The 26,945-nt window shown below is 39.9% G+C and overlaps 1 protein-coding gene across 2 annotated transcripts; it reads right to left on the bottom strand.

Annotated features, from left to right (window-relative positions):
• Window positions 1-416: 416 nt before the first annotated feature.
• LOC145777008 (AT-rich interactive domain-containing protein 1A-like) lies at window positions 417-26,595 on the bottom strand. Of its 2 annotated transcripts, XM_082588273.1 has the most exons (26): window positions 25,931-26,595; window positions 15,358-15,528; window positions 15,050-15,205; window positions 14,821-14,874; window positions 14,511-14,625; window positions 13,900-14,136; window positions 13,466-13,633; window positions 11,266-11,361; window positions 11,105-11,158; window positions 10,508-10,673; window positions 9,690-10,107; window positions 9,271-9,474; window positions 8,684-8,841; window positions 7,793-8,590; window positions 7,567-7,711; window positions 7,218-7,322; window positions 6,790-7,115; window positions 6,420-6,547; window positions 5,934-6,105; window positions 5,416-5,582; window positions 4,953-5,068; window positions 3,102-4,753; window positions 2,597-2,723; window positions 2,158-2,304; window positions 1,761-1,891; window positions 417-1,681 (listed from the first exon to the last, which is right to left on the bottom strand). In XM_082588273.1, the coding sequence occupies exons 1-26, from the start codon at window positions 26,564-26,566 to the stop codon at window positions 1,558-1,560; spliced, it is 6,771 nt and encodes a 2,256-aa protein (XP_082444399.1). In that variant the 5' UTR covers window positions 26,567-26,595; the 3' UTR covers window positions 417-1,557. The 2 variants fall into 2 exon arrangements, with proteins under 2 accessions (XP_082444399.1, XP_082444400.1); XM_082588274.1 differs by lacking the exon at window positions 11,105-11,158.
• Between the last annotated feature and the right edge of the window lie 350 nt (window positions 26,596-26,945).

The following is a 26,945-nucleotide window of genomic DNA, read 5'->3' as shown; positions in this document are numbered from 1 at the left end:
TTCCAAATCGTATACATATAAATGAAAAATAAAGCTACTTTGTTAGGTTTTAGGAGGGGCGATCGCCCCCTTCTGAATCCGCCCCTGAATCAGTATCCACAACCCGGGGGCAGACTCATCGCTGTGCAAGATGAAGCCAATCACTGACTTTCTCGTACAACGTCATTTTGAAGCTGAAGCCATAAAATGTTGAAATGGAACATTTCTGACTAAGGTTGCTGCATTACCCCTTTTTAAAAGGAAATTTTTAACAAAAGATTTTTCTGGTACCGTTGCGTACTCGAACAACTGTACTGTAGTAGCCCACTGCACAGTAACACGGTAATAACTGCTGTATGTTGCATCCTCTCAGCCAACGCTACTCCATTATGTTTAATGACTACAAGATTATTACCTTCAAGCTGAAGTGAGTCAAGTGTCCATGAAAGGTCTTTAATTTTCTTGGCAGAGCAAGAGGCCCTACACAGTTTATTATGCAACATGAGGTACACAACAAGCCAATTTATCATGGCACAAGCGGAAACAAAGTATACTTGGATGAACTGAATTGACATAAAACAAAAACTAGAAATTTAAAACCAAATCCTACTTTGCAACAGATGATTCCCGGCTCCCTAAATTAACGTTTACAACGCAAAATCAATCTAAAAAAACAACGCAATTCGCTCGGAAATTTTAACAGTTGTCACCAAATGTTGCTTTGAAGCTGGGCTAAGTGTTTCTGATTTTGAAAGAAATTGAAAAGTTGCCGCAACGAAGAAAATCTGATTTATTGCACACAATGCCGGTATCTTATTTCATCTCGCAAGAAATTCGATAAACATTTGAAGGATTCTAGTTGAAAATAAACAACATCAACAGATTGGTTAATAACCTCATTTCTACGTCAACCGATGGGTTTTTGTTGACATCATTTCAATATAAAATGATCGGCATCCAGGCCGGATAGCGACTGTCAAAACAGCGACTGTCATAATGGCGACTTCATAATAGCGACTTCATAATTTTTGGATTTATATCATGCCAGTCAGCAGGTTTTGACTTGGAGGCCAAATTTCGAGGTCGCTGTTTTTAATTAATCGAGTTCTTGATGAATCGCTGTCGTGTAGTCGCTCTATTGACAGTCGCTGTTTTTAATTAATCGCTGTCGTGTGGTCGCTCTATTGACAGTCGCTGTTCTGACAGTCGCTATTTGGAACCCGAGCCAAAATGATCTACTACTGGGTACCAATAGTCTTGGGCAAGGACACAGATCTCAAGCGGCATAACAAAGAGGGCTATTCACACTTCACAGTAAAAATAAGCCCCAATATTTCATATCGATTAATCAATTGTAAAGAAAAAGCAGCGTAAAAGCGATGCATATTACTAAAAGTGAAAAAGATGCAGCAAAAAGGCAAAACTAACAACAAAAAAACCCTGAAAAAGCATTGGTCCCCAATGTCGATTTCCTGCAATCAGTACAAGTTCAGACTGGCGCTGTCTTCCCAACCGCTCGCGCCCGCTGTGTGAGAATGCTTCGGTAGGTGCGTGTGGCCACCTCTAGGCGTGGCTCTGTCAGGTCGACGTATCGTGACTTAGTTCGTAAAGCAACGACGATATGACTGAGGTGACGCGACTACCCAGAAGTTGAGACATCGACAAAGACAATAAACGCAGCTGGTGCTTCGCGAAACTTGGCCTGAAAATAAATGATCACAAGTTACGATCTAGATGAGACGTTTTCACGCTTTTAATTTTGCAAGTAAAGACTCTCTTACTTATTTTCTGGAATTGCTACCAAAGAAAGAAGAGTTTTGGCAGCTTTGGACATCATGAAGGAAGAAGTGCCACAGTTGATTGATTGTTGACGAAATAATTTGCTGTTGCTCAAACCAGTCTCTTCGCATTCCTAGATGAAAGAAGACATTATTGGAACAGAATTCAACCCAAACGTAACCAAGATACAAGTAATCTGGAGGCAACGACCGCGTCAAAAGTGTTATTTATGCCTTCAGGAAGCAATTTTAACGGTCTGTTGGATCCCTTATATTACAAATTTGCTACAGAAAATTAATCATCTGCCTGAATGCTCGGAGTAAAATATTTTGTGGAAGGAGCATAGGAGAGTGTTGGTATCACTAACGAAAACAGCGGGGTTTCAAAGTGTCGACTTACCTCTAAGAACGTGATGAGTCCGGATATCGATCCATTTTGCAACGCGATCGCTCTCGCTGATGTCGAGTCTCCTACCGATAAATTAGAAAGCAGAACGATCGCGAATTCGCGCAAGATCTGGTCCCGGCGATCGCAAATTAACGCAACCTGCGAGGGAGATAATGTTTAAAAATCAGCAATTCCTCAAGCGCTATAGCTTTCGCATTTGATATTTTAACTGTAACAACAACTATTCCAAACTTAAGGGAGTGGAGCCAATTCCATGCTGTTCTTGCACCAGTTTTAATGTGCATGTGTTGTGCTCCATTTCATTGCCAAATTTTTGCCCTGGAAAGACCTTGCGTAGACTGTGCCCCAATTTTATTAACAGGATGGTTAGGCAATTAACTTTAAAGAGGCTTATGAAGTCTAATCTAAACTGAAAAAACCTTTCACTCACCAAGTACGCCAAGAGTTTTTCAACCCGGCTAAATGGTCTTATCGCCAGGATGAGGTCTACGTTTTGGTCTTTTATACTGAGCTTTGTAAGGATTTCCAAAGACAGCTTCTGAGCTGATACGTTGTGCCTGCAGAGAAAATATAACATCTGATATCAATTCATGCCTTTCCAAACAAAAGGACAACTTGTAATTATAAGTTCATGCAAGTTTCCCCGACAGCAGATAATTCCATGAAGTTGTGCTTTCAGTATAGCCCGCTCACGTCTAAAAAAAACATCTAAGGCTTTTATTTGAACTCATCTTGGACCGCGTGGATTTTATCGTGATGATCGGGACAAGCGATCAGCATAAAATATGCAATCCGGCTGGCTTAAATTGTTCGTTTTACAAGGTTTTAAAGCCTGCAGAGTGCAGACGTTGTAACGATGTAAAAAGGAAAAGTTTTGCTGACTGGAAACGAGCATACTTCAACAGAGTAAGCCACAAGCATGACTGAGCGCTCACCTTGATTTAAGGGAAAAGGAATCGCAGGCGTCTGATGACGAGCAGGTACACCAATGCAGGCAGGCTTCCAGCACTGCGAGTGGAACGTGATCGTCAGAGTAAAGCGACAGATCCACTGTCGGTGAAATGTTTGCTAAGATGACGAGAGCATCCTCTCTTATCCTGCAAACCATGTCCCACCACCAGGGATCGGAATATATGTGGTCGGTTTTGTTGTCATGCAAGACTGTTGCGCTGGGCGAAACGTTTTGCTTAGTGTCCATATTTTCGTCTTTTGGCGCAAACAGTTCTGACGACTTTGTCTTCTTAGTGGAAACTGTCTTTTTTGAAGCAGCCTTTCTAAGACAATTTATTTTTTCCGATTTTATCGCGACAATTGATGCATGCGGCGGCGCACCAAGTGACTGCGCATCTTCAAGCTTGATGTTATCGACATGTTTGCTTGCTGGGTTCACTTCATCTTCAGTGTTTAAATCTTCAAGAGGAGTCGGAGATTGTCTCTTTCGCGTTCTGTGTTTGTGGCGGAGGAGGAGGATACCGGAGAACGCTGTCATCAAGTGATGTTGCTTCACCAAATCGTTCATGTTATGCGGAATAAACGAAAGTCCACGGATGATGTTTGAGATGCACTGAAGACGGTTTGAAAGTTCGTTTCGTCGAGTAGAAAACTTGGAGGAAAGGAGAGGACCAGATAACGCATCCATGAGACTTCCATCGCTCCCAGCAGCTTCATCTTCTAACAATATGACATTGCGCTCGTTCAGGAGTTTTTCAACCTTCGCAGACAGACTCAGTTCCTTTTCCGTTAGTTTCTCGTAAGCTTCTGGCACTTTGTCATTCGCATCATCGCTTTTATGATCAGCGGAAGAGTCATTTATTTCCGCTTCTTGCAAAGGCTCTGTTTTCACAGACACGTTATTTTTTTCTTGTTTCTGTATCACAGGTTTGAAGTCAGATGTTTCTTCACTTGGAACCGACTCTGCATCGGTTCTGACATGAAAGTTCACTTGAAGGCCGTTGCAGATGGGCGGAGGGTTCTTGTCTTTCTTCTTGACAATGTCTGAAGTCTTCTGGCTGGCTTTACTGTCGATTTCCTCTTTCGATTCTGCTGATGATTCAACGTCGCCATTTAAATCACAAGCGTTGGTTTTGCAATCCTTCTCAGTGTTTGTCTTTTTCTCCTCTTCGGTCGCATCAACACTCGTTGCATTAACGGAATGTTCTGTCGTCTTTTCGTTTTCTTTGTCCACGCATACGGCGGTCACAGACTTATTGTCAGCACAGAAAATATTCTCTTCTGTCTTTATAGTCTTGTGAGCGTTAGATTCTTCTTTTTCAGGTTTAAGATTTGGTTCAGCCGCGTCATCGCTCGTGAAGGTCTTGCTCGGGTCACCAGGAGGTTTTGGGTCGTGTTTATCGTCATGTTTTTTCACTTTAACAACGAAATCCTCCGTCGGACTTTTCGTGAACCCATACTGATCTGGTGACAGCACGGAACATGGGATGGAGAGCACATCTTCTAAGGTCGCCTCAACAACCATGGGGAGATTGGTATCCTCCGAAGAGAACTCCTCCAAAGGTATCTCGACATCAACGATCGGATGCTGTGAGAAGCTCAGCACGATGTGAGAAAGATCGTCGGATAGGTTGACCTGTGAATGCAATAGCAAATTAAACGAGGTTGCTGTAAAAAACTTTTAAAATAAGGCTTCTGTTTTGGATATGGCGTAGTAATATTTAAAATCACTTAGAAGTTGATACTTGAATACAACACTGCGGTCAAAGATATGAAAAGGTTACCGAGCAATATAGGAAATATATATTAAACGAGTGTTGCAGGTTTCAACTGACCGACTTAGCACAGTCCCAGCGGTCGGCATTATCGAGCAAGAACGGGTCGCATCTCGGTTCAAGTTTGAGTGGCATGGTCGAGAATTTGCTGGAAAGCTTGGATAAAGCCGAACAGCCTGTAAAAAGTTAACAATAAGCTTGGAAAAGATAATATAGAGTATTATAGACAGTCAAACATAATCCTTCTACGTTGCAGAGCAAGTAGTTTGACGATCCACCAGTACTCCAGTAGACAAAATACAGTTGTGCATGGCTACCTGAAGATGTGGTCTGATTTGTCACATTTTTCAGAATATTGTCTGACTAAATTTTTAAAAAAATTGGATTTTCTCATTTTTCACTGACTTGTAATCATGTAATAGCCTTTTGTTGCCTTGAAAAAGCAGAAAAAAAAACTAGAAAACCTAAGTTAGAAAAACGTTCAATCAGACTGTGAGTTGTGCCTTGCTCAAGAGTGAGTTACCTTTCTTTTTCTTTGCTCTAGTTTCAGGTTTCATTGTTGCAAGCGAAAGTGGATCGTTGTCCGACACGTCAAAGACGTCTTCATGATGATCGGCAGGTTTATCGCTCGAAGCGACACCAAGTGATTCCTTTTCTTTTGGCGACGTGAACAGTTCCGACAGGCAGCGTCTGAACAAGGCAGTTTATCACAACACGGTTGTCACTTGGGCTGTGAAATGTTGCAAAAACGTGCAAGCTGCGATGACTTCGCATGCAAAAGTTAAAACGAATCACGATTGTTCTTGTTGCAACCAATGAAAACGTTTCGCCGGTGAACATTCTAAAATGTAAGAAGTAAAGCAAGGCAGCTAAGTTATTGGCCTGACGAGACTTTCCCAGACAGTAAGTCAGCTGTTTTTACACAGGCGTTGTAACGTCTACAGACGTTGAATCAAGGTAAAAAACGGTAGATTTGCTGTCTAGGTAAAGACTTCCATTAATATGCTGCAAATACTGATGAACAACATCAATTTTGTATACCTGTAATGTTCCACAAGCGCGTCCAATAATCCAGGTAGTTGGTTCAGTTTCAATTGGCCCACACTCTGTTGGTCGTACAACAAGATGGTGAGAGCATTCAAGGCCCACGTGCTTTCAGCTAATAAACCACTCTTTAGCGCCATCACAAGACGCCACGCTTCTGTCGGCCCAACTGAAAAAAAAATTTATAGTTCAAAGTTTTTTGTTTGTCGTATCCAGGCTTGGTGGTTGAAGATTTAAATTAAGTGGACGGGAAGACAAGAAAGCCAATCTTCGTGTCCCTTTAAGTGTCTTGCCATAGACACAGACGCATACTCTTGAGCGGTGTCGGACCATTTCAACGGTGTCAATTGCCGTTCCAGGGCTCTCCCCACTCGGCTATGCAGTCGACATAGTTAAAACTAACGAACATTCAAGAACAAAATTGTCTCAATTTTGAAGAATTTGGAAATATTTACTCAATGATACAACGAATCTTGTTCATACCATCTCTACAAGTCTTTCGTTGAAACTTCACGATGCGAGGTAAGGTGGCTTCAACGGAATCAGGTGGGAAAATGGACAGGTCACGCTTGAATGTTCCATATTGGGCGCGCAGAGGCATTTGAAGAGGTCTGCGATGTGACAAGATATTAGTTAGAAAATCGACATTAAGACCTGCAATAATGCGTCTTAGCATCAAGAACGGGCAATATTATTGTTTTTGGAGTCGCTTTACCTCTGACAGGCACTTTAAAAAAAACTGTCGAACAAAAATCAAACCTTCGTAAACATTTTGGAAGCACAACTTCGAAAAAATTTACAGCAACCTTCTGTATACAAAAAGCATCTATATTCTATAAACTACGTAACTAACCTCTTGGCCCGAATATCTTGAAACTTTTGAATTTGCGAGATGGGGACAGGACTTTGTGCACGTTGCAGGGACTGGTGGCTCCACCGCACGGTCGACTTCAGCGAGGAGTCGTGTCTTGAGTATAGCGATGGAATGGGTCCTCTTCTTGAAGATGAGTTAAAACTATGCTGATAAGAAGAATGCAAACGTCCCTGACTTGTGGGAGCTTGACCAGCGAGATTAGAAGAAACGGAGGGAGGAGGACCTCCACTCGAAGGAAATCGCTGCCGCATCATGGGATCCGTTTCAGGGCGATAGTGATGGTTAGGATAGGATGGTTGTCCATTCTGCAATGTGTAATCAATGTAAAAAAATGTCTACAAACTAATTCAACAGCAACGTTTGGGGAAAAATTAGATTCTGTACTTACTCATGCAAAAACAACTTACAGGGCGAGCATATTTGCTTGGAGGACCAAAAGGATCAGATGAAGAACGTTTCATTCCAGGATAAGGGCCGCTTCCAAATGATCCTCCTTGTGCAGGGTACTGGGCCTGTAAAAAAAGAGCAAGAACTAAATAAGTTAAGGTGTATGTAAGGAAGTACAGAGCAGATGTGAGACCACTGAAAGACGACGACGCAGTCATAGTCAGCTGCTCCGATTTCGACACGTCATTAACCATTTTGCCAAGACACAGGCGTACAATCTCCAGGGTAACCGAACAATAATATTGCAGAGCATCAATTGAGCGCTCTCACCAAGCAACCGACCTGAGAATTGTTAAAATCAAAACTTACAGATCTTAGAGAGGGACGAGAAGATAGAGGAGTTGTTGGAGGATATCCAGGCGCAGTTCTGGGTGATGCAGATTGGCCTGGATGTGGACTGTGCATTGCTCCAGGATGGTTCGGGCCAGGTGGGAGTCGAGGATGAGGAACAGGACTGTGAAAAATGTGTGTTGGTAAAATAATGGTTCATCTACGTTTTTGATAAATGGGATGCAAACGTTGATACGTATCGTACCTGTTACTGTATGGATATTGACTTGGATGCGTTCCAGGACGTTGCGGAAATCCAGGCCGATATTGATCGTTTAAGGGTCTCGGTGGGTACTGTTGCTGTGGAGTTCTTGAAAGAGATGGTGGTGCAGGGGCGGCGGAGGAAAATTGACTTGTGACTGGTTCGCTGAAAGGATTTGCAGCTGCGAGAGAGGAACTTGTAGGAACAGGAGGTTTAATCGATTTTTTCGCATCGGCTTCTGACGCTGCGGTAACTTCTGGCTGGATTTGCTCAAGTGGTTTTTCTTTAACTTCACTTTTAGGAGGAGTTTCTACCTTAGTGATTGGAAGTTCACTGACTGTTGATGGTGGTAGGGGCACAGGGGTGGGGGTTGGTTGCGCAGAATAACCTGAAGTTGGTGTTGATGACAATGACATCCTTGGTCCGGGATACATGTTGCTTGGTTCAGGGCCACTAGGGAAGTTAGGCGCGGATTGTGGAGGGGTAGGTTGTGGGCCCATACCACTGTTATGTCCAGGATGTAGGGGATATGAACCCATATTCGGATGTGGGGGACCAGACGTAGCATTCATCATATAATTTGGGGTCCCTGCAGGAGAAGGTTGTCGATATTGCTGGTTCATTGGGTGAGGATATTGACCGGTGTAAGGATACTGCTGAGGTGGGTATTGTTGGCCTGGAATGCCTGGGCCGTGATGAGGGTGCATTTGTGGGGGTGTTTGGGGTGGAATACCACCTAGTTTTGCATCATCTTTTGCACCTTCTTGAGCTTGCTTACGTTTTCGATTTGCTTCTGTGACCCTGTAAAACCATGGATGTCAGTTTTAGAAAAAACAAAAAGTGCAACTCTGAACATGAATAAACAAGAGATTGGGCGCTGAAACGCTTATGTACCTTGCTAAAGCCTCCTGCGGTTCAGTCTCTCCTCTTTCTCTGCATTCAAATCCGTAAAGATACTTGCAATATTGTTTTTTGAGCGTAAACCCCGACGTGGAAGCCGTGCCAAGTCCCATGCCAGTGCTAATATCAGTCCACTTCTTCCCAGCTGTCACCTTGAAGGAAATTTAAACACTTCAACCAGGAATTCGTGCAATTTATGTGTTTACATGCGTGGACAACTAAACATTAAAGAATGCTTCACAGCCATGCCTTTCAAAAGCTGGAACGCTAAATAAGTTCAAATGGATCTGAAGCCAACAGTTTAAAGAAGGCTTAGCTCATTCCAGGGACCTAACTGTTATTGGCTATTGCACATTACCAACTTAATACGGTAACTTAAAAAACAACTGTTGGTTCGCTATAACATCTAAACCGTTACAAAAGGGCTAGCAGAGCGGAATACAAAAGTTTTGATTAGGAGCAAACTTGTCTTATGCCTGTTCCAAAACCCTAACATTTGCCATTTTCACGATTTTATTCAAAGCTATGATCGGCAGAGGTATTTTTTGGTGGGACCAAAACTTAAAGTTCACTACCATTACCTCTTGCATCCCTCCATTTTCTTTCACAGTTTGAAACAGTCTGTAGAGGTCGAGGGTCTTCCGGCCCATCAATGGAGCATTCTTCAAGGGCAGATCTTTGTCCTCCCAGTATCTCAAAACACGCTCAATGAAATCGCGACGACCTGGCTCGTCCGCGGGCTCGAACAAGGCAGCTAATTTCTGCGACGCTGATCGGGCAGCAGGCTACAAAATAAGGGTATGCTGTTGGTGTGGCAAAAGTTTTGTGAGAGTGAAAATGCAAATGCAGACCGAGAAAATGAAGTATAAAAGAAATGCGTGTAATTAACTTTTAATTCATCTAATTCATCACGCCATCAATCAGTCAATTAGTGAGGGGACCTCAAGCGACAATGCACCATAAACATTAAACAATGATTTTCATCCATATTGTGCTCAACCTTTTTTGTAGCTTCCTCTTGAGGAGGCGGAGGTTGGTCATAACCAGGACGAACTCCCGCAGGCTGGTTGGGATCAGCAGCATTGGGAGGATAGTAGCCAGGATAGGGTCCTTGAGGAGGAGGTCCAGAAGACTGGGGATATCCGGAAGGAAATTGATTAGAAGGATGCATTCTATGCATGCCTTGGGGATGAGGTCCACTCATTCCAGGAGGACCCATAACACGATGAGGAGGAGCAGAACCTGGCGCTCCAGGATGAGGCATCCTTGGATATCCCACATTCTGTTGGTACATTTCGTTTCCTTGATGCATGGAATTATAGCCGGGATGTTGAGGACGAGGTTGTGGCTGCTGCGGCGGTTGTTGCTGAACTTGCTGCGGATAATAGTTCGGCGTCTGCTGTCTCTGACCTGGGGCGCTGATGCAACAATGTAAACCAGTTAGATATTGTAGTAGAAATAATGTTAAGAACCATTTACAAATTTGATTGCTTTCTGCATTTTTAAAACTGACGAAATAAATATGTAGTGACCACATCAATCTTTTCCATAATAATTCGTATAGCGCTACGTTTACTTAACAAAAAAGCGGGATAATAAAAACCACATCATGTTTTCAAACGAAGGTGGAACAAAACAGCGAAAACAACACAATATGGTAAATACACTAACCCAATCCGTGCACTAACTAAACATATCCTGTCTAGGTAAAGCTACCACCAGGTGTAGGACACGGTATAAACAAGATTTTCAAGATTGATACGCAGTAATATGTACAATCCATATGAGAAAATTCCCCCAAAACAATCTAGTACCAACCCGGGCTGGGCGCTGTGAGCGGCTGCCGCCATTGCCGCAGCGGCGGCAGCAGCAGCTCCTTGCCTCCCACTTTGATCCGGAAGCTGAGCAGCGGAAGGTTGGGATCCTTGTCGTGATGGTCGTCTCTCTGCTGGGGGCGGTGGAGCAGGTGAAGATGAAGTGTAACCTAAGAGATCGAAAAAGTCAGCCCAAAATTCACAAAGGAGTCTTGAGAGTTGAATCGTCACATTAACGTTATATACGTAGTTAACTAGTTATACTTGTGATAATACATATTATACAATGGCACCGATTGTTACAAATTAAGAACAAAGTCTGTAGAAAATAACAAACGTATTAAGAAAGTGAATACATTTAACTCTAAGGTCTAGTCTCCAATCAGAAAACATGCATTGCATTATTGTCAACTATATGATTTTCAGCATTCCAATGCAACTACTTGATTAAGCTAAATCAGTCCATTGATTCGTTTGTGTGGAAAGAAAAATGTAATCCACATAAAAATTATTCACGGTAATCAATTTCACAAAACAGAAGTTTCGAAATTAAAGTCATGCAACAAAAGATAAAAACGGTAACAAATTAAACTAGTTCTACCTTGCATGACAGGTCGTTGCTGTGGCATATTGTCGTAATATTGCATATGACCACCTGTAACACCACAAGACAAGAAACGCTAAAAGAGCAAAATCAACGAAAACACCCAAACAACAAACTGAAGGCACAGCAATCGCATGCGAGCGTGTTCAACAGCATACCTGGTTGCTGGTAGGCAGGCAGTGGCTGAGATTGGCTGAAACTCTGCGAAGCGGAACCTTGCATTGGTGGCGGGGGTTTCCCAACGCTAGGGGGACCTAAAGAGCAACAAACGTATTAACGCGAAAACACACAAGTAGTAGGCTAAATTGTTCCGACAGAACATATTGTTAGTTAGATGAAGTATCATTACTAGTATATTATCTAATGTGTACCTTCACTCGTCAAGTTTAGCATAGCGTTTGGGTGTGCCCCTTACTGCCAATAACATTGAGCTAGTAACGGCAAATGCGACGTCAGCAGTGAGCTAAAGAGTAAATGGCATAGGCGTCCAAGGTATGGATGAGGAAGAGGAGTCTGCCTTCACGTTAAGTGATGTGTTTGTTGATGACGAAGTTGTGAACGTCAGCAGCAGCATACCTAACGCTGAATTAGTAGATGCCTTTGCACATTTGCAGGGGTTAGATTTCCCTGTTTCGGAAGAGAAAAAGGTAGAACTGCTACTGGGGAGTGAGCCTCATCAGGCATACCTGCTAAAGGGTGCGGTTCGCGGAAAGTCATGTCGGTTTGCGCGCAGCTTTGGGCTGGACTGTTTATGGTGCTAATAGTAGGGACAAGGAGCTGCAAGCTGTGCCACTTCATGGTGAACTTCGTTGAAGGCCGAGAGAAAGACGAAGAGTCTTGTGAGCAGATCTTTAAGATCTTAGTTCAGGATTTTAATGATGTGGAAAACCAGCGTGCCCTTTCTCAAGAGGATAAGCAGGCTCTTGGGATATTTGTTAGATGGAAAAGGAATGCCAAATGAATGGAAAACGAGTGTGGTACGTACGATACCCATCTTCAAAGGAAAGGGTGATGTAATGGATTGTGGGTCATATAGGTGAGTAAAACTGTTGGAGCATGCAATGAAGGTAGTGAAAAGGGTGTTGGAGAATAGAATAAGATCTGTAGTGAAGCTGGACGAGATGCAGTGTGGATTTATGCCTGGAAACGGAACGATAAATGCTATTTTTATTTTGAGAAGGTTGCAAGAGCAATATCGGGACTAGGGAAAGAACTTGCATATGTGTTTGATGGACCTGGAAAAGGCGTTTGATAGACCTCCAAGAAGAGTGATGGAATGGGCAATGAGAAAAAAAGAAACACCAGAGAAACACCAGAAAAAAAGAAACACCAAGTGCAACCAGAAATGAGTGTTTATGAAGGAGCAAACGCGAGAGTTCGCGTTGGATCTGCCCTCTCAGACGAGTTTTCGGTGAAAGTTGGTGTACACCAGGGTGCTGTCCTTCCTCCTCTAATCTTTGCCATTGTGATTGATGTGATTGCCGGATGTGTAATAGAAGATTCATTGACGGAGATACTGTACGCCGATTTGGTTTTGTTGAGTGACACAATGGAAGATCTGAGAGAGAAATTTGAGAAGTGGAAGGAGTCGCTTATATGTAAAGGTATGCGTGTCAACATCAAAAAGACACAAATTGTAATAAGTGGAACGAAAGGGAAAACCACAATGAGCAAAATCGACCCTGAGAGAGCGATGGTGAGGGAAATGTGTGACTGTGGTGTGAAGCTGATGGACAAAAAGAATACTGAAGAACTTGCTTGGGTTGAATGAGAACATTGATAAGTTGGCGAAGGCGAATGGAGTAAGGTGGTATGTGCATGTTTTGAGAAGGGATGAAGATGATGTTTTAAGAGCGCTGGAGCTGCGAGTGGAAGATCGTAGAAAAGAAGACACAAAAAAACGTGAAAAGGCAATTTGAGGAGGAAAGCAGCAAGGTGGGCTTGACAAGAGAGGATGCGTTAGACAGATCGATGTGGAGGCAGGGTGTGGAGGCAGGGTGTGAAGGCGATTGTGGCACTTGAAGGTGAATCTGGCCACCCTCAGTAATGGGGACATCACCGGATTAAAACTGGACTACTACTACTAGAACATGATCGAAATCTAATGTTATTTTACAATTAAACTACATTGCATCGATGAATAAAAAAGTACCCGTGATCCCAGGAATAAAATCGCTAATGCTTTTCTCCAAATACAACTATGTGACCATCTTTAGTAACACGCACCTAATTTGACAAAACTTATGTCAAGCAATGCATGGGACATGGGTGATTGAACTCAACTAATAGTAACTTTTAGTTTGCTGGTCGTACCACACGTTGTAAAATTGCGTGTTCATTTCAAAATTATCTACTTACCGGGCTGGCGCATTGATGGTGTCCCTTGATGTTGTGGAGCGGGATGTTGCTGGCTAGAAGGATATGCAGCCTGATGCTGTGGCGATATCATATGAGGTGGATACACTGGAGGCTGGCTACCAAACGATGGTTGTGAAGAATGGAAACGATAATTTCCATAGTTTGGACCTGAAATAAAAAATGTTTATCGTTAGGAGACAAACTGATTGTGAATAGCACGCAACAGAATGAAGAAAACATTGCCAACAAACGGCTGGTTGATAGAAAAAGACATCACCACTTGAGTGAAACGAAGACACTGTTAAAATTTGATTTCATAGATGAATTTAAAAGGTATTTTGTTCAACGGCGCATTTCATAAAGTCGATTAGCAGCAATGCAATAAGTCGTGTTCATTGAAGTTATCTTGTCGTAACACAATGCTATCTCTTTACCTGGCACAGGAGATTGTCCAGGAACACTGCTGTGTTCGGAGTGCTCTGATGCGGATCGCATTGGAACTTGCTGAAGAGGAGTGCCCGGACGAACCGATGGTGGGGATAGTGGGGTGCCTCTGGATGGCCCCACTGAAGCAGGTGACGCCGGGGCAGGTGACTGGCCTCGAAGTTGGGCCACAGATGGGTAGCCGGGGTGAACATGTGATGGCGGGGTGGCGTTCATCGGCGATTGTACTGAAAGAAACCGATTGCTACGTCAGATGTTGCTTTCCAGACAGCAAAATCTGTCATTTTTACATTGATTCAATGTAATTGATTACGTCTGCAGACGTTAAATCAGTGTAAAAATGACGGATTTTGTTGTCTGGGTTGGTAACATGCTGACATCCAGTCTCGGTGGCGTTTTCTCGTATTTAAAAAATGTAAACAGTAAACAACACACCCACTCTTAAACAATAAAAATAACTTATCGATTGCGGAGCCAATTGCTTCGTCTGTGTGCCTAGTGCTTTGTAGATTGTAGCATAACTAATCGGTTCGATTGCTTCGTTAAAACAAGCAAATATAGGTATCATAACTAAACCCAATCAACAACCGACTGCTCGTACCAGAACCAGGATTAGAACCGGGTTGTGGAGTTCTGGTGGGTGACATTATATCTTTCGGTTGATGATGCTGCATGGGATCCTGGCTTAGCGAGGGAGGGCCACTTTGCTGTGGATCCTATAAAAACAAGGAACGTTCACAAAAGTTCTTTCAGCACTCACAGCGAATATTCAACCGTTTTTTTCGTTTTGATTACTTTGAAATTACTTAGATCTTCCGCCCCGAAACATCCTTAACTTTGTACTGTATTTCTGCAAAAACGTCAATATTTCGTCACAATTTGTTCTGATGACCGAAATCGATTAGACTTACCGGTTGTACAAACGGTCTGCCTTCTGCCGATGAAAGCTGGCTTGAGCTTGGAGGCTACACAATGATAATAAATTAACAAACATAGTAAAATAAATCGCAAATGTTTCATCAAAATAGAAGTATTGTCACTTAAACACTAATAACAAAGCTACACAATTTTGAGACATACGCAAATAGATTTCTTGCCATACAACACTTTTATCAAAGTAGCTTTTGAAGAAACTCGTACAGCATAGCCTTGCGGTTGGCCAGGTCGTGGTGCATAATATGGAGGCTGCTGAGCATGATTGTAGTTAGGGTAGCCTGAGTATGATGGATGTCGCGATGGAGATGGGGCGGCAGTAGGGTATCCGGCTGAACCTGGAGGGGGCATCCCGGAGTTGTACTGAGAGAAAATATTTATGATAGATTTCAGTTAATGTTGACTCCATTTAATAGCGCTAACATGACTGAAACTTGAATATAGGTTACAACACACCAATATCTTGTGGACAGTCTTGTTTACAGAAAATCAAAAGCACACAGCCTAGTTTGTACCTGTGGGGTCTGGCTGTACGGCGCCTGGCCAGCGCTGGGGGCAGGTGCCGGATAACGACCATGATTAGGAGGATAACCAGGATGTTGGGATGGATACTGTTGTTGCTGTGGAGGTGGAGGATAGCCTGCTGGGTCAGGCTTGCCTTGCTGCTCAGGTGGTCCTCTGGGGTACTGTAATGTAAAGGGGGTGCATATTAACCTACAACAAAAAGGTCCATTCATTACGAAAACAAAAAAAAATCAAAGAAAAGAAATAAACACAGATAAAAGTGGGTAAGCGATAGGAATGAAACACAGATACCAGGCTTTCAAGAAGCGACCCTATTAGTGATTACAAGGTGGAAATACGACATAAAAGCTACTCTATCCCACGACCAACCGATTGCGTCAGATATAGGAACCCTAAGGAATGCATCATGTTACTCAGTATACTGTATGTTTAACGGCACATGCTACAAATGTGCCGTTAAACATATTGCTACCATTACTGAAAAAAAATGACAGGTTAAAAATGGGTAAATTAGCAATTTCTAAGTCAAACACAACCGCACAGTAAAATAATGTGAAAGTTGCATTAAACTTTTTATTAAACCTCGAAAAAATAGATTTGCAACTCCTAACAAAAAATACACTTTAGCATTAATGTAACTGATTAGGTCAAATCATTACGAACCGCAGTGTAAGGATACAATTTGAGGGTGTGGAAAGGACATCAACACGCCCACATATCTCTAATTATGACGTAAGTAAGATACACCTCAGCTGGCATTAAACAAGAAATACCGGAAACTCAATACAAAACCAAAATGTCACCATCAGGTTCAGAGTACAGCTTGCCTGGTGACGAGATTATAAAAACAAAGTCTCGTTATGACATCACAGCGGACAAAAGTAACGAAGGCCAGACAACACAAGAATGAACATAACATGATTGTGATTCGTTGGGCGGATAAATTGAAACGTAATAAACAATTTGTGACAGCGTGCGAGCTTAAGTGCATTCCAACGCAACACGTGCGTTGTCTTGATCACATGACCAAACCCACGTGAAAGATTAAAGACAAGAAGCCGACAGTTGATCAAGTTTGCCAACGCTTTTTGCCACAAGGGTAAATAAATCCGGATTACTTTTTGCTGGAAAGCTGATGAAGATAAACACAGGATTAAGCTTGTTGAAGAATGCCAAGATCAACTACTTATTCGACAAACGAGCGTGAGATAAAAAAAAACATTTCAAATTACAATATTAACATATTTTGAAAACAATCCATGGCCTTTTCATAAGAAATGGCTAAGGTTTGGTGTTATTGTTTATCATGCAAATGCTTATAAAAAAAACAATGTGTGGATATAGCGAAGCTCATGTTTTAGTCAAAGTAAAATATGCACGAAGCATTGAGTAAAAGTTAAATTGGCTTTTGTAAAATGCAAGGGAAATGCAAATACAGCTTGGTTCATTCCAGTTTTTTTGAAATTAACTTCACCAGTAAGATGCCAAAATGTTGTGACATAGAAAAATTATATACAATCCGGTTATTGTTAAACGCTAGGCACCTGATAAAACGGTTTCTAAAATTTTATTATACTTTTGCAGAATGAAAAATGAAATCTGTTGCTAAACACAAAAGTAACTCTGAACATGACTACATGCATTTAACCTCCGTACATAAAGCATTTAAAATTTACATTAATTATAGGGAAATGGGTGGGGTAAACTAGCAGTTAACATCTTCTTTTCAAGAAATTAGCTCAACAAGACAGAGCAAAACACTGTATGAAAACGGAAGGCAGAAGTTTCACAGCAAGCTAAAAAAAAACGGTTGACTGAAAAAAAGGCAAAGCCTAAACAATTGAAGTTATCTCAAGCATGACCGAAGAAACCGGATAAAAAAAATGCATTTTTAGCTTTGGGTGACTAATTTTGCTGAAACACAACGTTAGGCTTGTATACCATAAGTTTCCGTGATATCACGTTCCCCGAACAAAATGAACCCGGCGTTTAAACAACAAAAATTGAAATAGGCACCACAGACGGCCAAATCTGCCATTTTTATATTGATTCAACGTCTGCAGACGTTGTAAAAATCAATGTAGAAATGATGGATTTTACTGTTTGAGACACTTCACAAATAACATTGAAGTTTTTGGAGTATGGATAAATGCTTTTTGAAAAATAGAAACAATTTTGAAGCTGGGCGATTGTAGTTTCAAACGATAATGCTTCAAACGGTTGGTGACTCTGTTATTTTAATTTCAAGAAGTTATATTTGCGGACACTTTCCGCCAAATGTAATCAACACGATTTGGATTATAGCTAGGGCAATTCAAAAAATTATCCTTTGCTCCATTCAATTTATCAAAAACAATTCTAACACTCGAAATGTATACCCATGGCCATGGTTACTTGAAGGTGCGCTTGATCTGTCACATTTTACAGATTTTACTACAGCTACTGCTCCTGCTACTGTCTGAAATCTAAGATTTTTTTTACTTTTTGCTAACTCGTAATGAAATAAAGCTTTTTGTTGTCTTGAAGAAGCAGTAAAAATTGAGAAAAATAAATTAAAAACGTCCTGATCAGGTTGTTAGCAAGCGGTGACAATCCCAGTGAAATTTTCTGTTCTTCTTCATTACCTTTGTACCTTTGTTTCTGAAGGCCTGGTGATCTTAAAACATAATTTGCCACTTTACCTGGGTAAGACAACTAAATAGACGTTAAAATATTATATTTGGAATATTTCATTCAAAGTTACTAAAAGTTGATAAAATCTGAAAAAGTCTGCAGAATGTTACAAATCAGGCCATATCTCTAGTTAGCCATGGTTGACCTTACTTGTTTGCAATTTGAAGTGATTGCAATAATTAATCATACTTTTGTTTGCGCCCATTGCGATAACATACATAACACTGCGATCACCGATGCGATACAACAGACGACAGGAAGAAGCGAATGGACAGTCAGCTGCTCCCCTTATTTTGGCTATTTTGCAACAACAAACTTGCCGCGAATCGATAAATATTCTGCTGCAATCCGAACAGCTGTCTGACGACCTCACCAATCACCCTACCTTAGATTTTCATGAATGGTTTAAATACCTACGTACGAATTGTGACGTCACTGTATCTTTACAACACAATGGTCAACACAAATCATTGTTTACAAACTATAAAGCACAACCGCCGCCATCAGTGAGTCGAACAGATGGCTCAGGCATAAGGAGCAGAGTAAGTGAATGGAGTTTTCGATGACGCCAGACATTATTGAGGAAGTGCTAGTTTGGAAGGATCATTTTACAACTTTGGAAAGAATTCAATACTTTTTTGGAAGCAATGCATCCCGTAACCGCTGTGAGGAGAATGGCATTGACATACAACAAATGACTGAAGTCAATAAAAAAATTCCCTTTACAAAACTTCAGGACAAAAGGCGTAAGAATAACTACGTCATACAACGCGGTCGTGCTGACCAGACATTGCCGCAAAACAATTCCCTTCTCCAAAATAAATCGCTTGCAGCACGCAAAACAGTGATTTGTTTCGGCATGGTGGACACCAAAATGGTACAAGTAAAATTAGCAATACGTTTTTCTTCTAGTTATGCTACGTTATCTAATTTCCCAAACTTGCGCAAGTTCACATCTGACGTGACGCTTCGCAATTTTGCTCTGAAAGATAACTTATTGCTTAATCATGATTTCTTTCAATTTGCTCTTAACGAAAAGTACATTCACATTTATCAAAAGACCAAACGAAACCGACCAAACATCGTGCAATGCAATACAAAAACACGCCACTATGAAGCAGACCAAATTTCTGTCTGCAACGCAGCATAGTAAGAAAAGACATGACCGGGGTTTTCGTGGTTTTCATAGCTGCCAAAGGTCGTCATTAACTGGGCTCTTGCAATGGATTATTTATTCGTAATTTCAGTCTTGACGTCGCACATGTAGAGATAGCAATCAATGTCAGCAACTGTGTGGTTCCAAAACTAAGTTTTTTCATCGTGATGTATAAACAACAGAGTCATATTACTGATGAAGCATTTAGATTAGACCAGTGTAACAGTTTTCAAAAATGTGCTAACGGTTAGCTTTCATATCGAACATTGATTAAAGAGTTTCATTTGTTTTCGCTTAGGGGTCGTTATATTTATTGATTAGGAGTGAAGCATTCTCAGGAAAAAATACGGTTAGTTTGTCAACAAAAATGTTCTGGAAAATAACTATTTAATCCTGGTAAAATAATTCTAACAGCCAAACCAAAAAGACTTTAATGGTTAATTTACACTTTTAAAATAAAATTGGTGAGAACATTAGCACTGGTGTCTAAGATGGAGAATTTAACATCTGAAGTGAGGTCACATGAAACAGATTTCGTGGCAATAACGTTTTCACTTCGGTCAAGTGATGGTTTTTGCACTGTTTTTACAATTTGTTTGAAACGAATGGGTAAATCAAACCACTCTTCATTTTTAAGTCTTTTCTTTGATGGAGGTGCTAATGATGGCAAGAAGCACAAGGGGAGCAAAACTTCTGGATTGAGTTAAAAAGAAAGGAGTAAAACAGTCACCCGATAATGAAATAACATTTGAAGCAAATATAACTTTTCGAATAGAAAGTCGGCGTGGGAAATGTTAAGATCACAATGACCTACACTCGAACCCTAGACATATTGCATACTTAAACGCGTGCCGCACACACACTTCACATTTGCTCGCGCATTCGAAGATACAATGAATCAGCTGCGCCTTATTTCATTGGCGATCAAATTTGGCACGATTTTCAAAACACAGTCATTGTAATCCTGAAAAGGCAATAACCTCGATGCGGAAAGTTAATATCACACATTCACGGACTAAGAAATAAAGGTGAGTTAATATATGAAATCGCCTTTGTTAATTGCGGTGCTAAAACGAGCATACAGAAATGTTTTCTACACTGAATACACCACTTGGTTAAACCTAGACAGCAAAATCCGTCATTTTTACATTTTTGCTATGTAAAAATCACAAATTTTGCTGTCTGAAGAAGTATTGAAAATAATAACCTCATAAGGTAAACGTATTGCTGTATAAATTTTTACTAATCTCCGCGACTTAAATTCTTCCTTCAACCTGAGCGATAGATAAAGAAGTCAAAAACACCAAGTACCCTCGTTCAACAAACGTCTTTAAATCATCACCGCATCAAAGAAAATTAAAACTGAGACTGTTTGATAAAAAATGCAAGCTTCACAAACAGAATCAAGTTCAAACAAACTTGTTAATGTTGTCAGAACTCGGCAGATTCATAGCAAATTGCAATCACCAGCAATTTAATGGAAAAAGAGTGTCACTATAAATTTCGATAAGCCAACTAAACGTAGAAATGCAAAAACAAAGCTAACATTAGAACATAATTTGATCAATTGTCGACACATTTCTACAATCTACACTTATTGCTGTCCACTCTCCACCATTATCACATTAACAAAAAACTTGAACGGTTCAGATGTAAAACACGAATCATCAGTAAACGTAGATGCTGAAGTACTTCCAACAAATCACCTCAACTTAACTGCTCTATTTCCCAAAAAGAGTTCACCATATTGTGCTGGATAATCAGTATGGATGAGTTTGTCTTGTTAATTACCTCAAAGAAATTTAAAAAGACTCAACTACACCTACAGAAGGCATAATAACATCAAAAACATGATCAATGTCTGCAGTGCATATGATAGACTACACTACATGCTACAGCATATGATACATCAAAACCTAATCTGGCTGGTATCAAAATGTGGGTCTTGTAAGAGAAATTGACACTGGCAACATACCAACAAAAGAAATAGTGTAATCACTTTGCATAAACCACAAACATTATCGATAACTTAAGAGAAAACAATTTTGTGCAAAAATAAGAAAATTTTTTCAAGTGTTAATTTTTAAGAGTGGTAAGGAGAAGAGGTTTATCAGTCCCATGTGATGCTTATACCTAGAATCTACAGCAGCGGTTCTCAACCTGTGGTCCGCGAGCATTTGCCTGGTGATGCGCAAGCAAAGTCTGAAATCGTTGTTTTTTAACCCTTTGCATAAAAGCTGTTAGTTTTATCAAGGCTCATCCACTAAATTGTCGTCTTTTTCCTTTATTATGTTCGAATATGGATCTTGATCATGAACAGCTACTGATGCATACTCAAGTTTGCTGGTTATCAAGGGGGAAAGTGTTTAACAGACTGTTTGAGTTACATGATGCTGGGAGAGAGCTTCTTGGAGAAAAAATCCAAGCTTGTTGCTCATTTCAACGATAGCTTTTGGGTTGCTGTTGTGGCTTATTTGGCTGACATTTTTGAACAACTGAATAATCTTAATTCATCGCTGCAAGGAAAGCAGACAAATTTAATTACCCTCAGTGATAAAGTGTCTGATTTTACGAAAAAACTTGATCTTTGGAAGACAAGATTATTCAGGGTAACTTTGACATGTTTGATTAATTGCACGAATTCACTGAGAAACCAGAAAATGCTGAAATCGATAAACAACTGTTGATGAATTTTATTTCTGACCATACTCAGTCACTGCAGATCAATTTAACTTCTAGCCTACTTTGGTGATTTGAACGTTCAGAGTTTTTCATGGGTTTCCAGTCCGTAAACTGACCAGCAGTGACACTACTTTGAATATGATACATCCATCTGAGAGTGAGCTTGATAAAATTTTGGATACAAGCTTCACCTGAGTATCCACAACTGTCTCAGAAAGCTTTGAAAATGTTTTTACCTTTTGCAACATCTTATCTTTGTGAATGTGGATTTTCTGCATTGGTTACAATAAAAACGAAGTATTGTTCCCGACTTGAAGTCGAAGATGAACTCCAATTGAGTCTTTCAAGTAATACACCTCGTTTGGATATGCTGCGCTCAAATGTGCAAGCTCAAGGTTCGCACTAAATGTAGCAATCTTTCTAAAACCAACTACTGTTTATGACTTAGCAAGCATTAAGTGACATTTGTCTGTTACAAGGAGAGGAGGATAGGAAGTAGTGGTCCATGACTGAGACACAATTTTTTGAAGTGGTCCTTGAATCTCAAAAGGTTGAGAACCTCTGATCTACAGGGTGATCAAACCAAGTGTGGACAAAGATTTATTGAAATAACAGTAGGCCTACATCCAAACAGGAAAAAATTTACACATGATATAAAGAAAAGTATAAATAAACAAAATGTACTCTTATTTTTCAATATATCCTCCCATCACCTTCACCAAACACCTTGTAGTCTGTTGTGCACTTGACTGCATGAGGCACGCAACCACCAGTTCTTTGGACAGACGAAAAGTGATTCATTGACCAGGCTGTGAATAATCATCAAAATGACCATATTTATGCAAAGAATAAAGAAGGTATCCCACTGAATGCTGAATGAAAGGCTGATGTTCCGGAGACAGAAACCAACTTCAGTGATGGTTTTGGGTGGGATAACTTCAGCGGGTGAAAAAAACTCCTCTTTTCTTCATTGAAGAGGGATTAAAAGTTAATCAACATGTTTATTTGAAAATGTTGAAAGAGTAATTGATTCCCTGGATTAATGCAACATTAGGAGAAGAAAGAATAACTCTTCAACACAGCGAATCTTGTCCAGGACTGGTGTAAGGAAAATCGGAATGGCTCGTTTCGGTGAGTCCGATCCCTTAACGGGGGATTTTTCAATTTTTTTTTAATTATCGGGTACCGTAACCTAATTATCATTGCTGTTTTAGGGTTAGGGGTTAGAGGTTAGGAACTCACCAAATCGGACTCACCAAATAGTAGCAGACCCAAGGAAAATATGGCAGGGTTTTGAGGAAAAGGAATTATGGCCTTCATCCTCTCCTGATTTGAACCCAATGGACTTTGCAATATGGAGTATGTTGGAGAGTGAAGCCTGTTCTTCACATCATTCAAGGTTACAGCTCAAAAGGCAAAATTGTGCACTTGTTGGGAAAACGTATCATCACACCATACGTGCCTCATGCAGTCAAGTGCACAACAGACTAGAGCGTTTGGTGAAGGCAAAGGGAGGATACATTGAAAAATAAGATTCCGTTTTGTTTATTTATACTTTTAGTTTTGTTTGTATTTTTCTTTACTGTGTGGATGTACTGTTATTTCAATAAATATTTGTCTACACTTGGTTTGATCACCCTGTACTATGTACAATTGTACATGTCAACCATGTGGTCCTCATCAGCAAACATGTCATCTGATATCATTCATAAATTTTACAGATCTGAAAAGAAACTATCGCAATATCTTATTGACAGTTATGACAACAAATTTTGTAACCGTACTAAACAATTATGAAATTGACAGAGTATCATGAGACATTTTTAACAATAAATACAAAGTGTAAATTCCAAAATGAAAACATCAAAAAAATGCATGCTTAATGCATTTTTCAAACACTATCTACATAATCCATTGAACTTTTATTGTCAAATTGCTGCATGACAATGGATTAATCTCTAAAACTAGCAAATATTTGATGTGTATGAAAACGCTTCCAAGAAATGTCTTTGTGATACAACAGTAGACCATGGATATCATATAACCAATTTATTATACTTTCAAAATCATGGTCCTTTAAATTACTGCTGTCAAGATGACAGTAAAACTTGGTCTTCTTAGATTAAAAACGTTGGTTTATGCAGGGTTTTATGTCAAAATTATTCACTTAATGCTTTAACTTACATCTATGCAACTATAACAGTTTTGATGTTCTGGGGAAAATTCACATAACTTATCAGCGGAACCTTCTGATTTTCAGCTATAATCAATGACCAACTACTGTGATGTTAAGCTACAAGCTTACATGAACTCATTTGTTGGCATGTTAACATTTCAAACATTTTTCCATTAGAAATTGGTAAAATATGTACAATACATTCAACCACGATTTATACTATGAATCTCTTTTCTATTCACATTACAAATACCGGTACACCTTATTCGTTTTTGCAAATACCGGTATCTGTCGATTTTTGCAGCACATTGGTTTGCTAAAAATATTCATTACTGCATGACTTATTCCCTTAGTCCAAAGATTAACTAGAATGGCCATAAAAAAGTTAGAATATTTGGAAGTAAAAATTGCATTTTTATTTTTTATTTATTTGGCTAATCACAAGCCTGAGTTTCTAAACTATAAATCACGAAAAACATTTTCTGCACCTTGTAGACACTCAAAGTTACTGGTATAATCTAAAGAGATTGTGGGTACGGTACAGTGGAAAAGCTCTAAAATTTGATTTTGTAAGCACAACACATCAAGCATATAAAAGTCTTTATACTTGTGTGAGGCCAAGGATAGAAAAGATGATGGCATTTAAAACCAATTTGTCCGGGCAAGATATCTCAAATTTATTGGAATATTACCACAATTCTTTTCTGAATTAACTTTTATAACTTTCATCAAAACAGGGTTGTTCTTGAAGATTTCAATTGTAACAAAAATAACAAGAGATGATGTGCATTGTGCACAGTTCAATAACAAAGCATGAAAAATCCAGGATCTTGTTTTCAATTATACAAGTGAGATTAAGGGGATACTCCTGATGGAAATAAATTTTTTATCAAAAATATTTTTGGATCTAAAAAGCAGTAAATTTCATCAGGATTCTGAATATGATAAAATTTTGACTCTATTCAATATCTTTGCGTGTCGAAACCTGCAATGATAAATGTAAGTAATACATATAGCTTGTGTTTTAATGGGTGTTTTTCAAATGCTGTTTTCTTCAAAAGTCATTTTTGGCGATGGCGACAATGCCAGCAAAAAGTTAGGAATGATATAAGTTCTCCCTTGAAACTTATTAAATTTTTTACCCGTGGTAAAATTTTTTAAATAAATGGAAATACTTCGGCTTTTCTTTGACATTTTTCTTTTCACAAAAACGTTTTTTCATCTTTTTAAATGCTATATTTCAATTTTCATGCTCTTTCCAAAGATATATAACATGTAAGGTTTTCTACAAGTTAAACACATTTTTCGGTCAATTTATTAAGGGCAGTGCTGAAACTGATATTCTGTCAGGAGTGTCCCCTTAAGTAAAAAATTGAAATAGGGTCATGACCAAAACCAGTGGCGTACAGCCGTACAGATACACTGACCAATTTTTTGGGTGTTGACATTTTTTAGAAGGTTCAAACATATGCTTGATTTGCACAGTTATTCTTTATATCACATCACATTAGTTTAGTTTAATAGGATTTGAACAACAATTGAACAAACTGCAAGCCTAGTCTGTGTTTAAAGACTGCTAAAAAATGTGAACACCTGAAAAATGGTCACCGCACATCAGTACACCACTGACCAAAATCCAGTGTTTGTCACTATGCAAAATGCTAAATAGGGGACAAAATTTCAATGCAATTACTTGACTGTAAAAAAGATTCTGAGTAAACACTATGCAAACTCTTTTGAATCACCTAACATGCATTTAGGTATAACTCACTGTACGATAATAAATACAGTGTGATATGAAAATAAATGCAGTGAAGTAATTATTCTTTTCTTTGCAAATAATTCTTGTATACATAAATTGATCACCATATCCTACCTGCTGAGGCCTTGATTGCCAATTTTGGGATTGTGCTTGAGCAAAGTCAGTCTGCTGGCTTGTTGGATGATTGCTGTAACTGGAATACTGTGCTGGGTATCTTGATGGTGTTGTCAAAAGTTGATTCAAAGTAGGAGTAGCCCCAGGTTGCTGATTTGAAGGATATCGATGCTGCATAGATGGTGGATAACTTGGGCCTGAAGGGCCCCCCTGCATAGGCCGTGGCCCAGGCTTAGGGGGTACACCTAGATTATGATTATATGAACTGTAGTTTGAATGTGATGCATTTGGAAGACCTTGAGGAGGTCCATTCATAGTCACTGATGTAGGAGGTGGCAAGCCATTTCCATACGGTCTGTTGCTGTAATTTGGGTTACCCGATATTCCGTTAGAACTGGATGGCTGACTAAAACTCGTTCCTTCATTTGTTTCATTTTGTGCGTTTGACATGGCTGTAGAAGTGTCATTTTGTGATCTGGAGACAACTTGATCGACTTGCGTTGATTTAGAGCTTTCATTAGAGTTTTGCTTTAAACTAGAGTACTCTTCGCTCACTGCGTTATTCTTTTCACATTCGCCATTTTCTTTGGCAGTGGGTGTTTCTGTGTTCGTTGTGCCTGCAGTATTGGTAACCATACCTGATAAAAATCATGCAGAACGCTTCATTTATCGCTACGCCTGAAACATAACAAATAACTTCACTTTGCGTATCGTAATTCTATTATAAAATACGTCAAAATTGATCACAAACATCGAAATAGGAGTGGTTGGCTTCACAAAAGCAGAGTCCTGTGTTTAACTGCCTGTCCACTATCACAAACAAACGTATGTTTTGCGCCGTTGTTCTATTCGCATTCTCGATGAATGGAGTGACATTCGGTTTCTTCCCTTATTTTGATAACCAGCGTCTTCACTAATTGTTTCTGAATCCTGGACATACACGTGTTGTAAATACACGGAGTAGGAATAGCTAAGTATCGAAAACTGCACAATGCAAAACTGCACTAAACACAAG

The sequence above is a fragment of the Aplidium turbinatum genome, chromosome 9 (genome assembly GCF_918807975.1).
Source record: "Aplidium turbinatum chromosome 9, kaAplTurb1.1, whole genome shotgun sequence".
NCBI classification, from domain to species: domain Eukaryota; kingdom Metazoa; phylum Chordata; class Ascidiacea; order Aplousobranchia; family Polyclinidae; genus Aplidium; species Aplidium turbinatum.
This window is presented reverse-complemented; position numbering and strand designations above follow the sequence as displayed.

Coding starts and splice junctions, on each gene's coding strand:
- LOC145777008 (XM_082588273.1), bottom strand. CDS start 26,566: ATGGTTACCAATACTGCAGGCACAACGAACACAGAAACACCCACTGCC. Junction 11,362..13,465: donor ACCATCAATGCGCCAGCCCG/GTAAGTAGATAA, acceptor GTTGCTCTTTAG/GTCCCCCTAGCGTTGGGAAA. Junction 10,674..11,104: donor GCAACGACCTGTCATGCAAG/GTAGAACTAGTT, acceptor TCGATCTCTTAG/GTTACACTTCATCTTCACCT.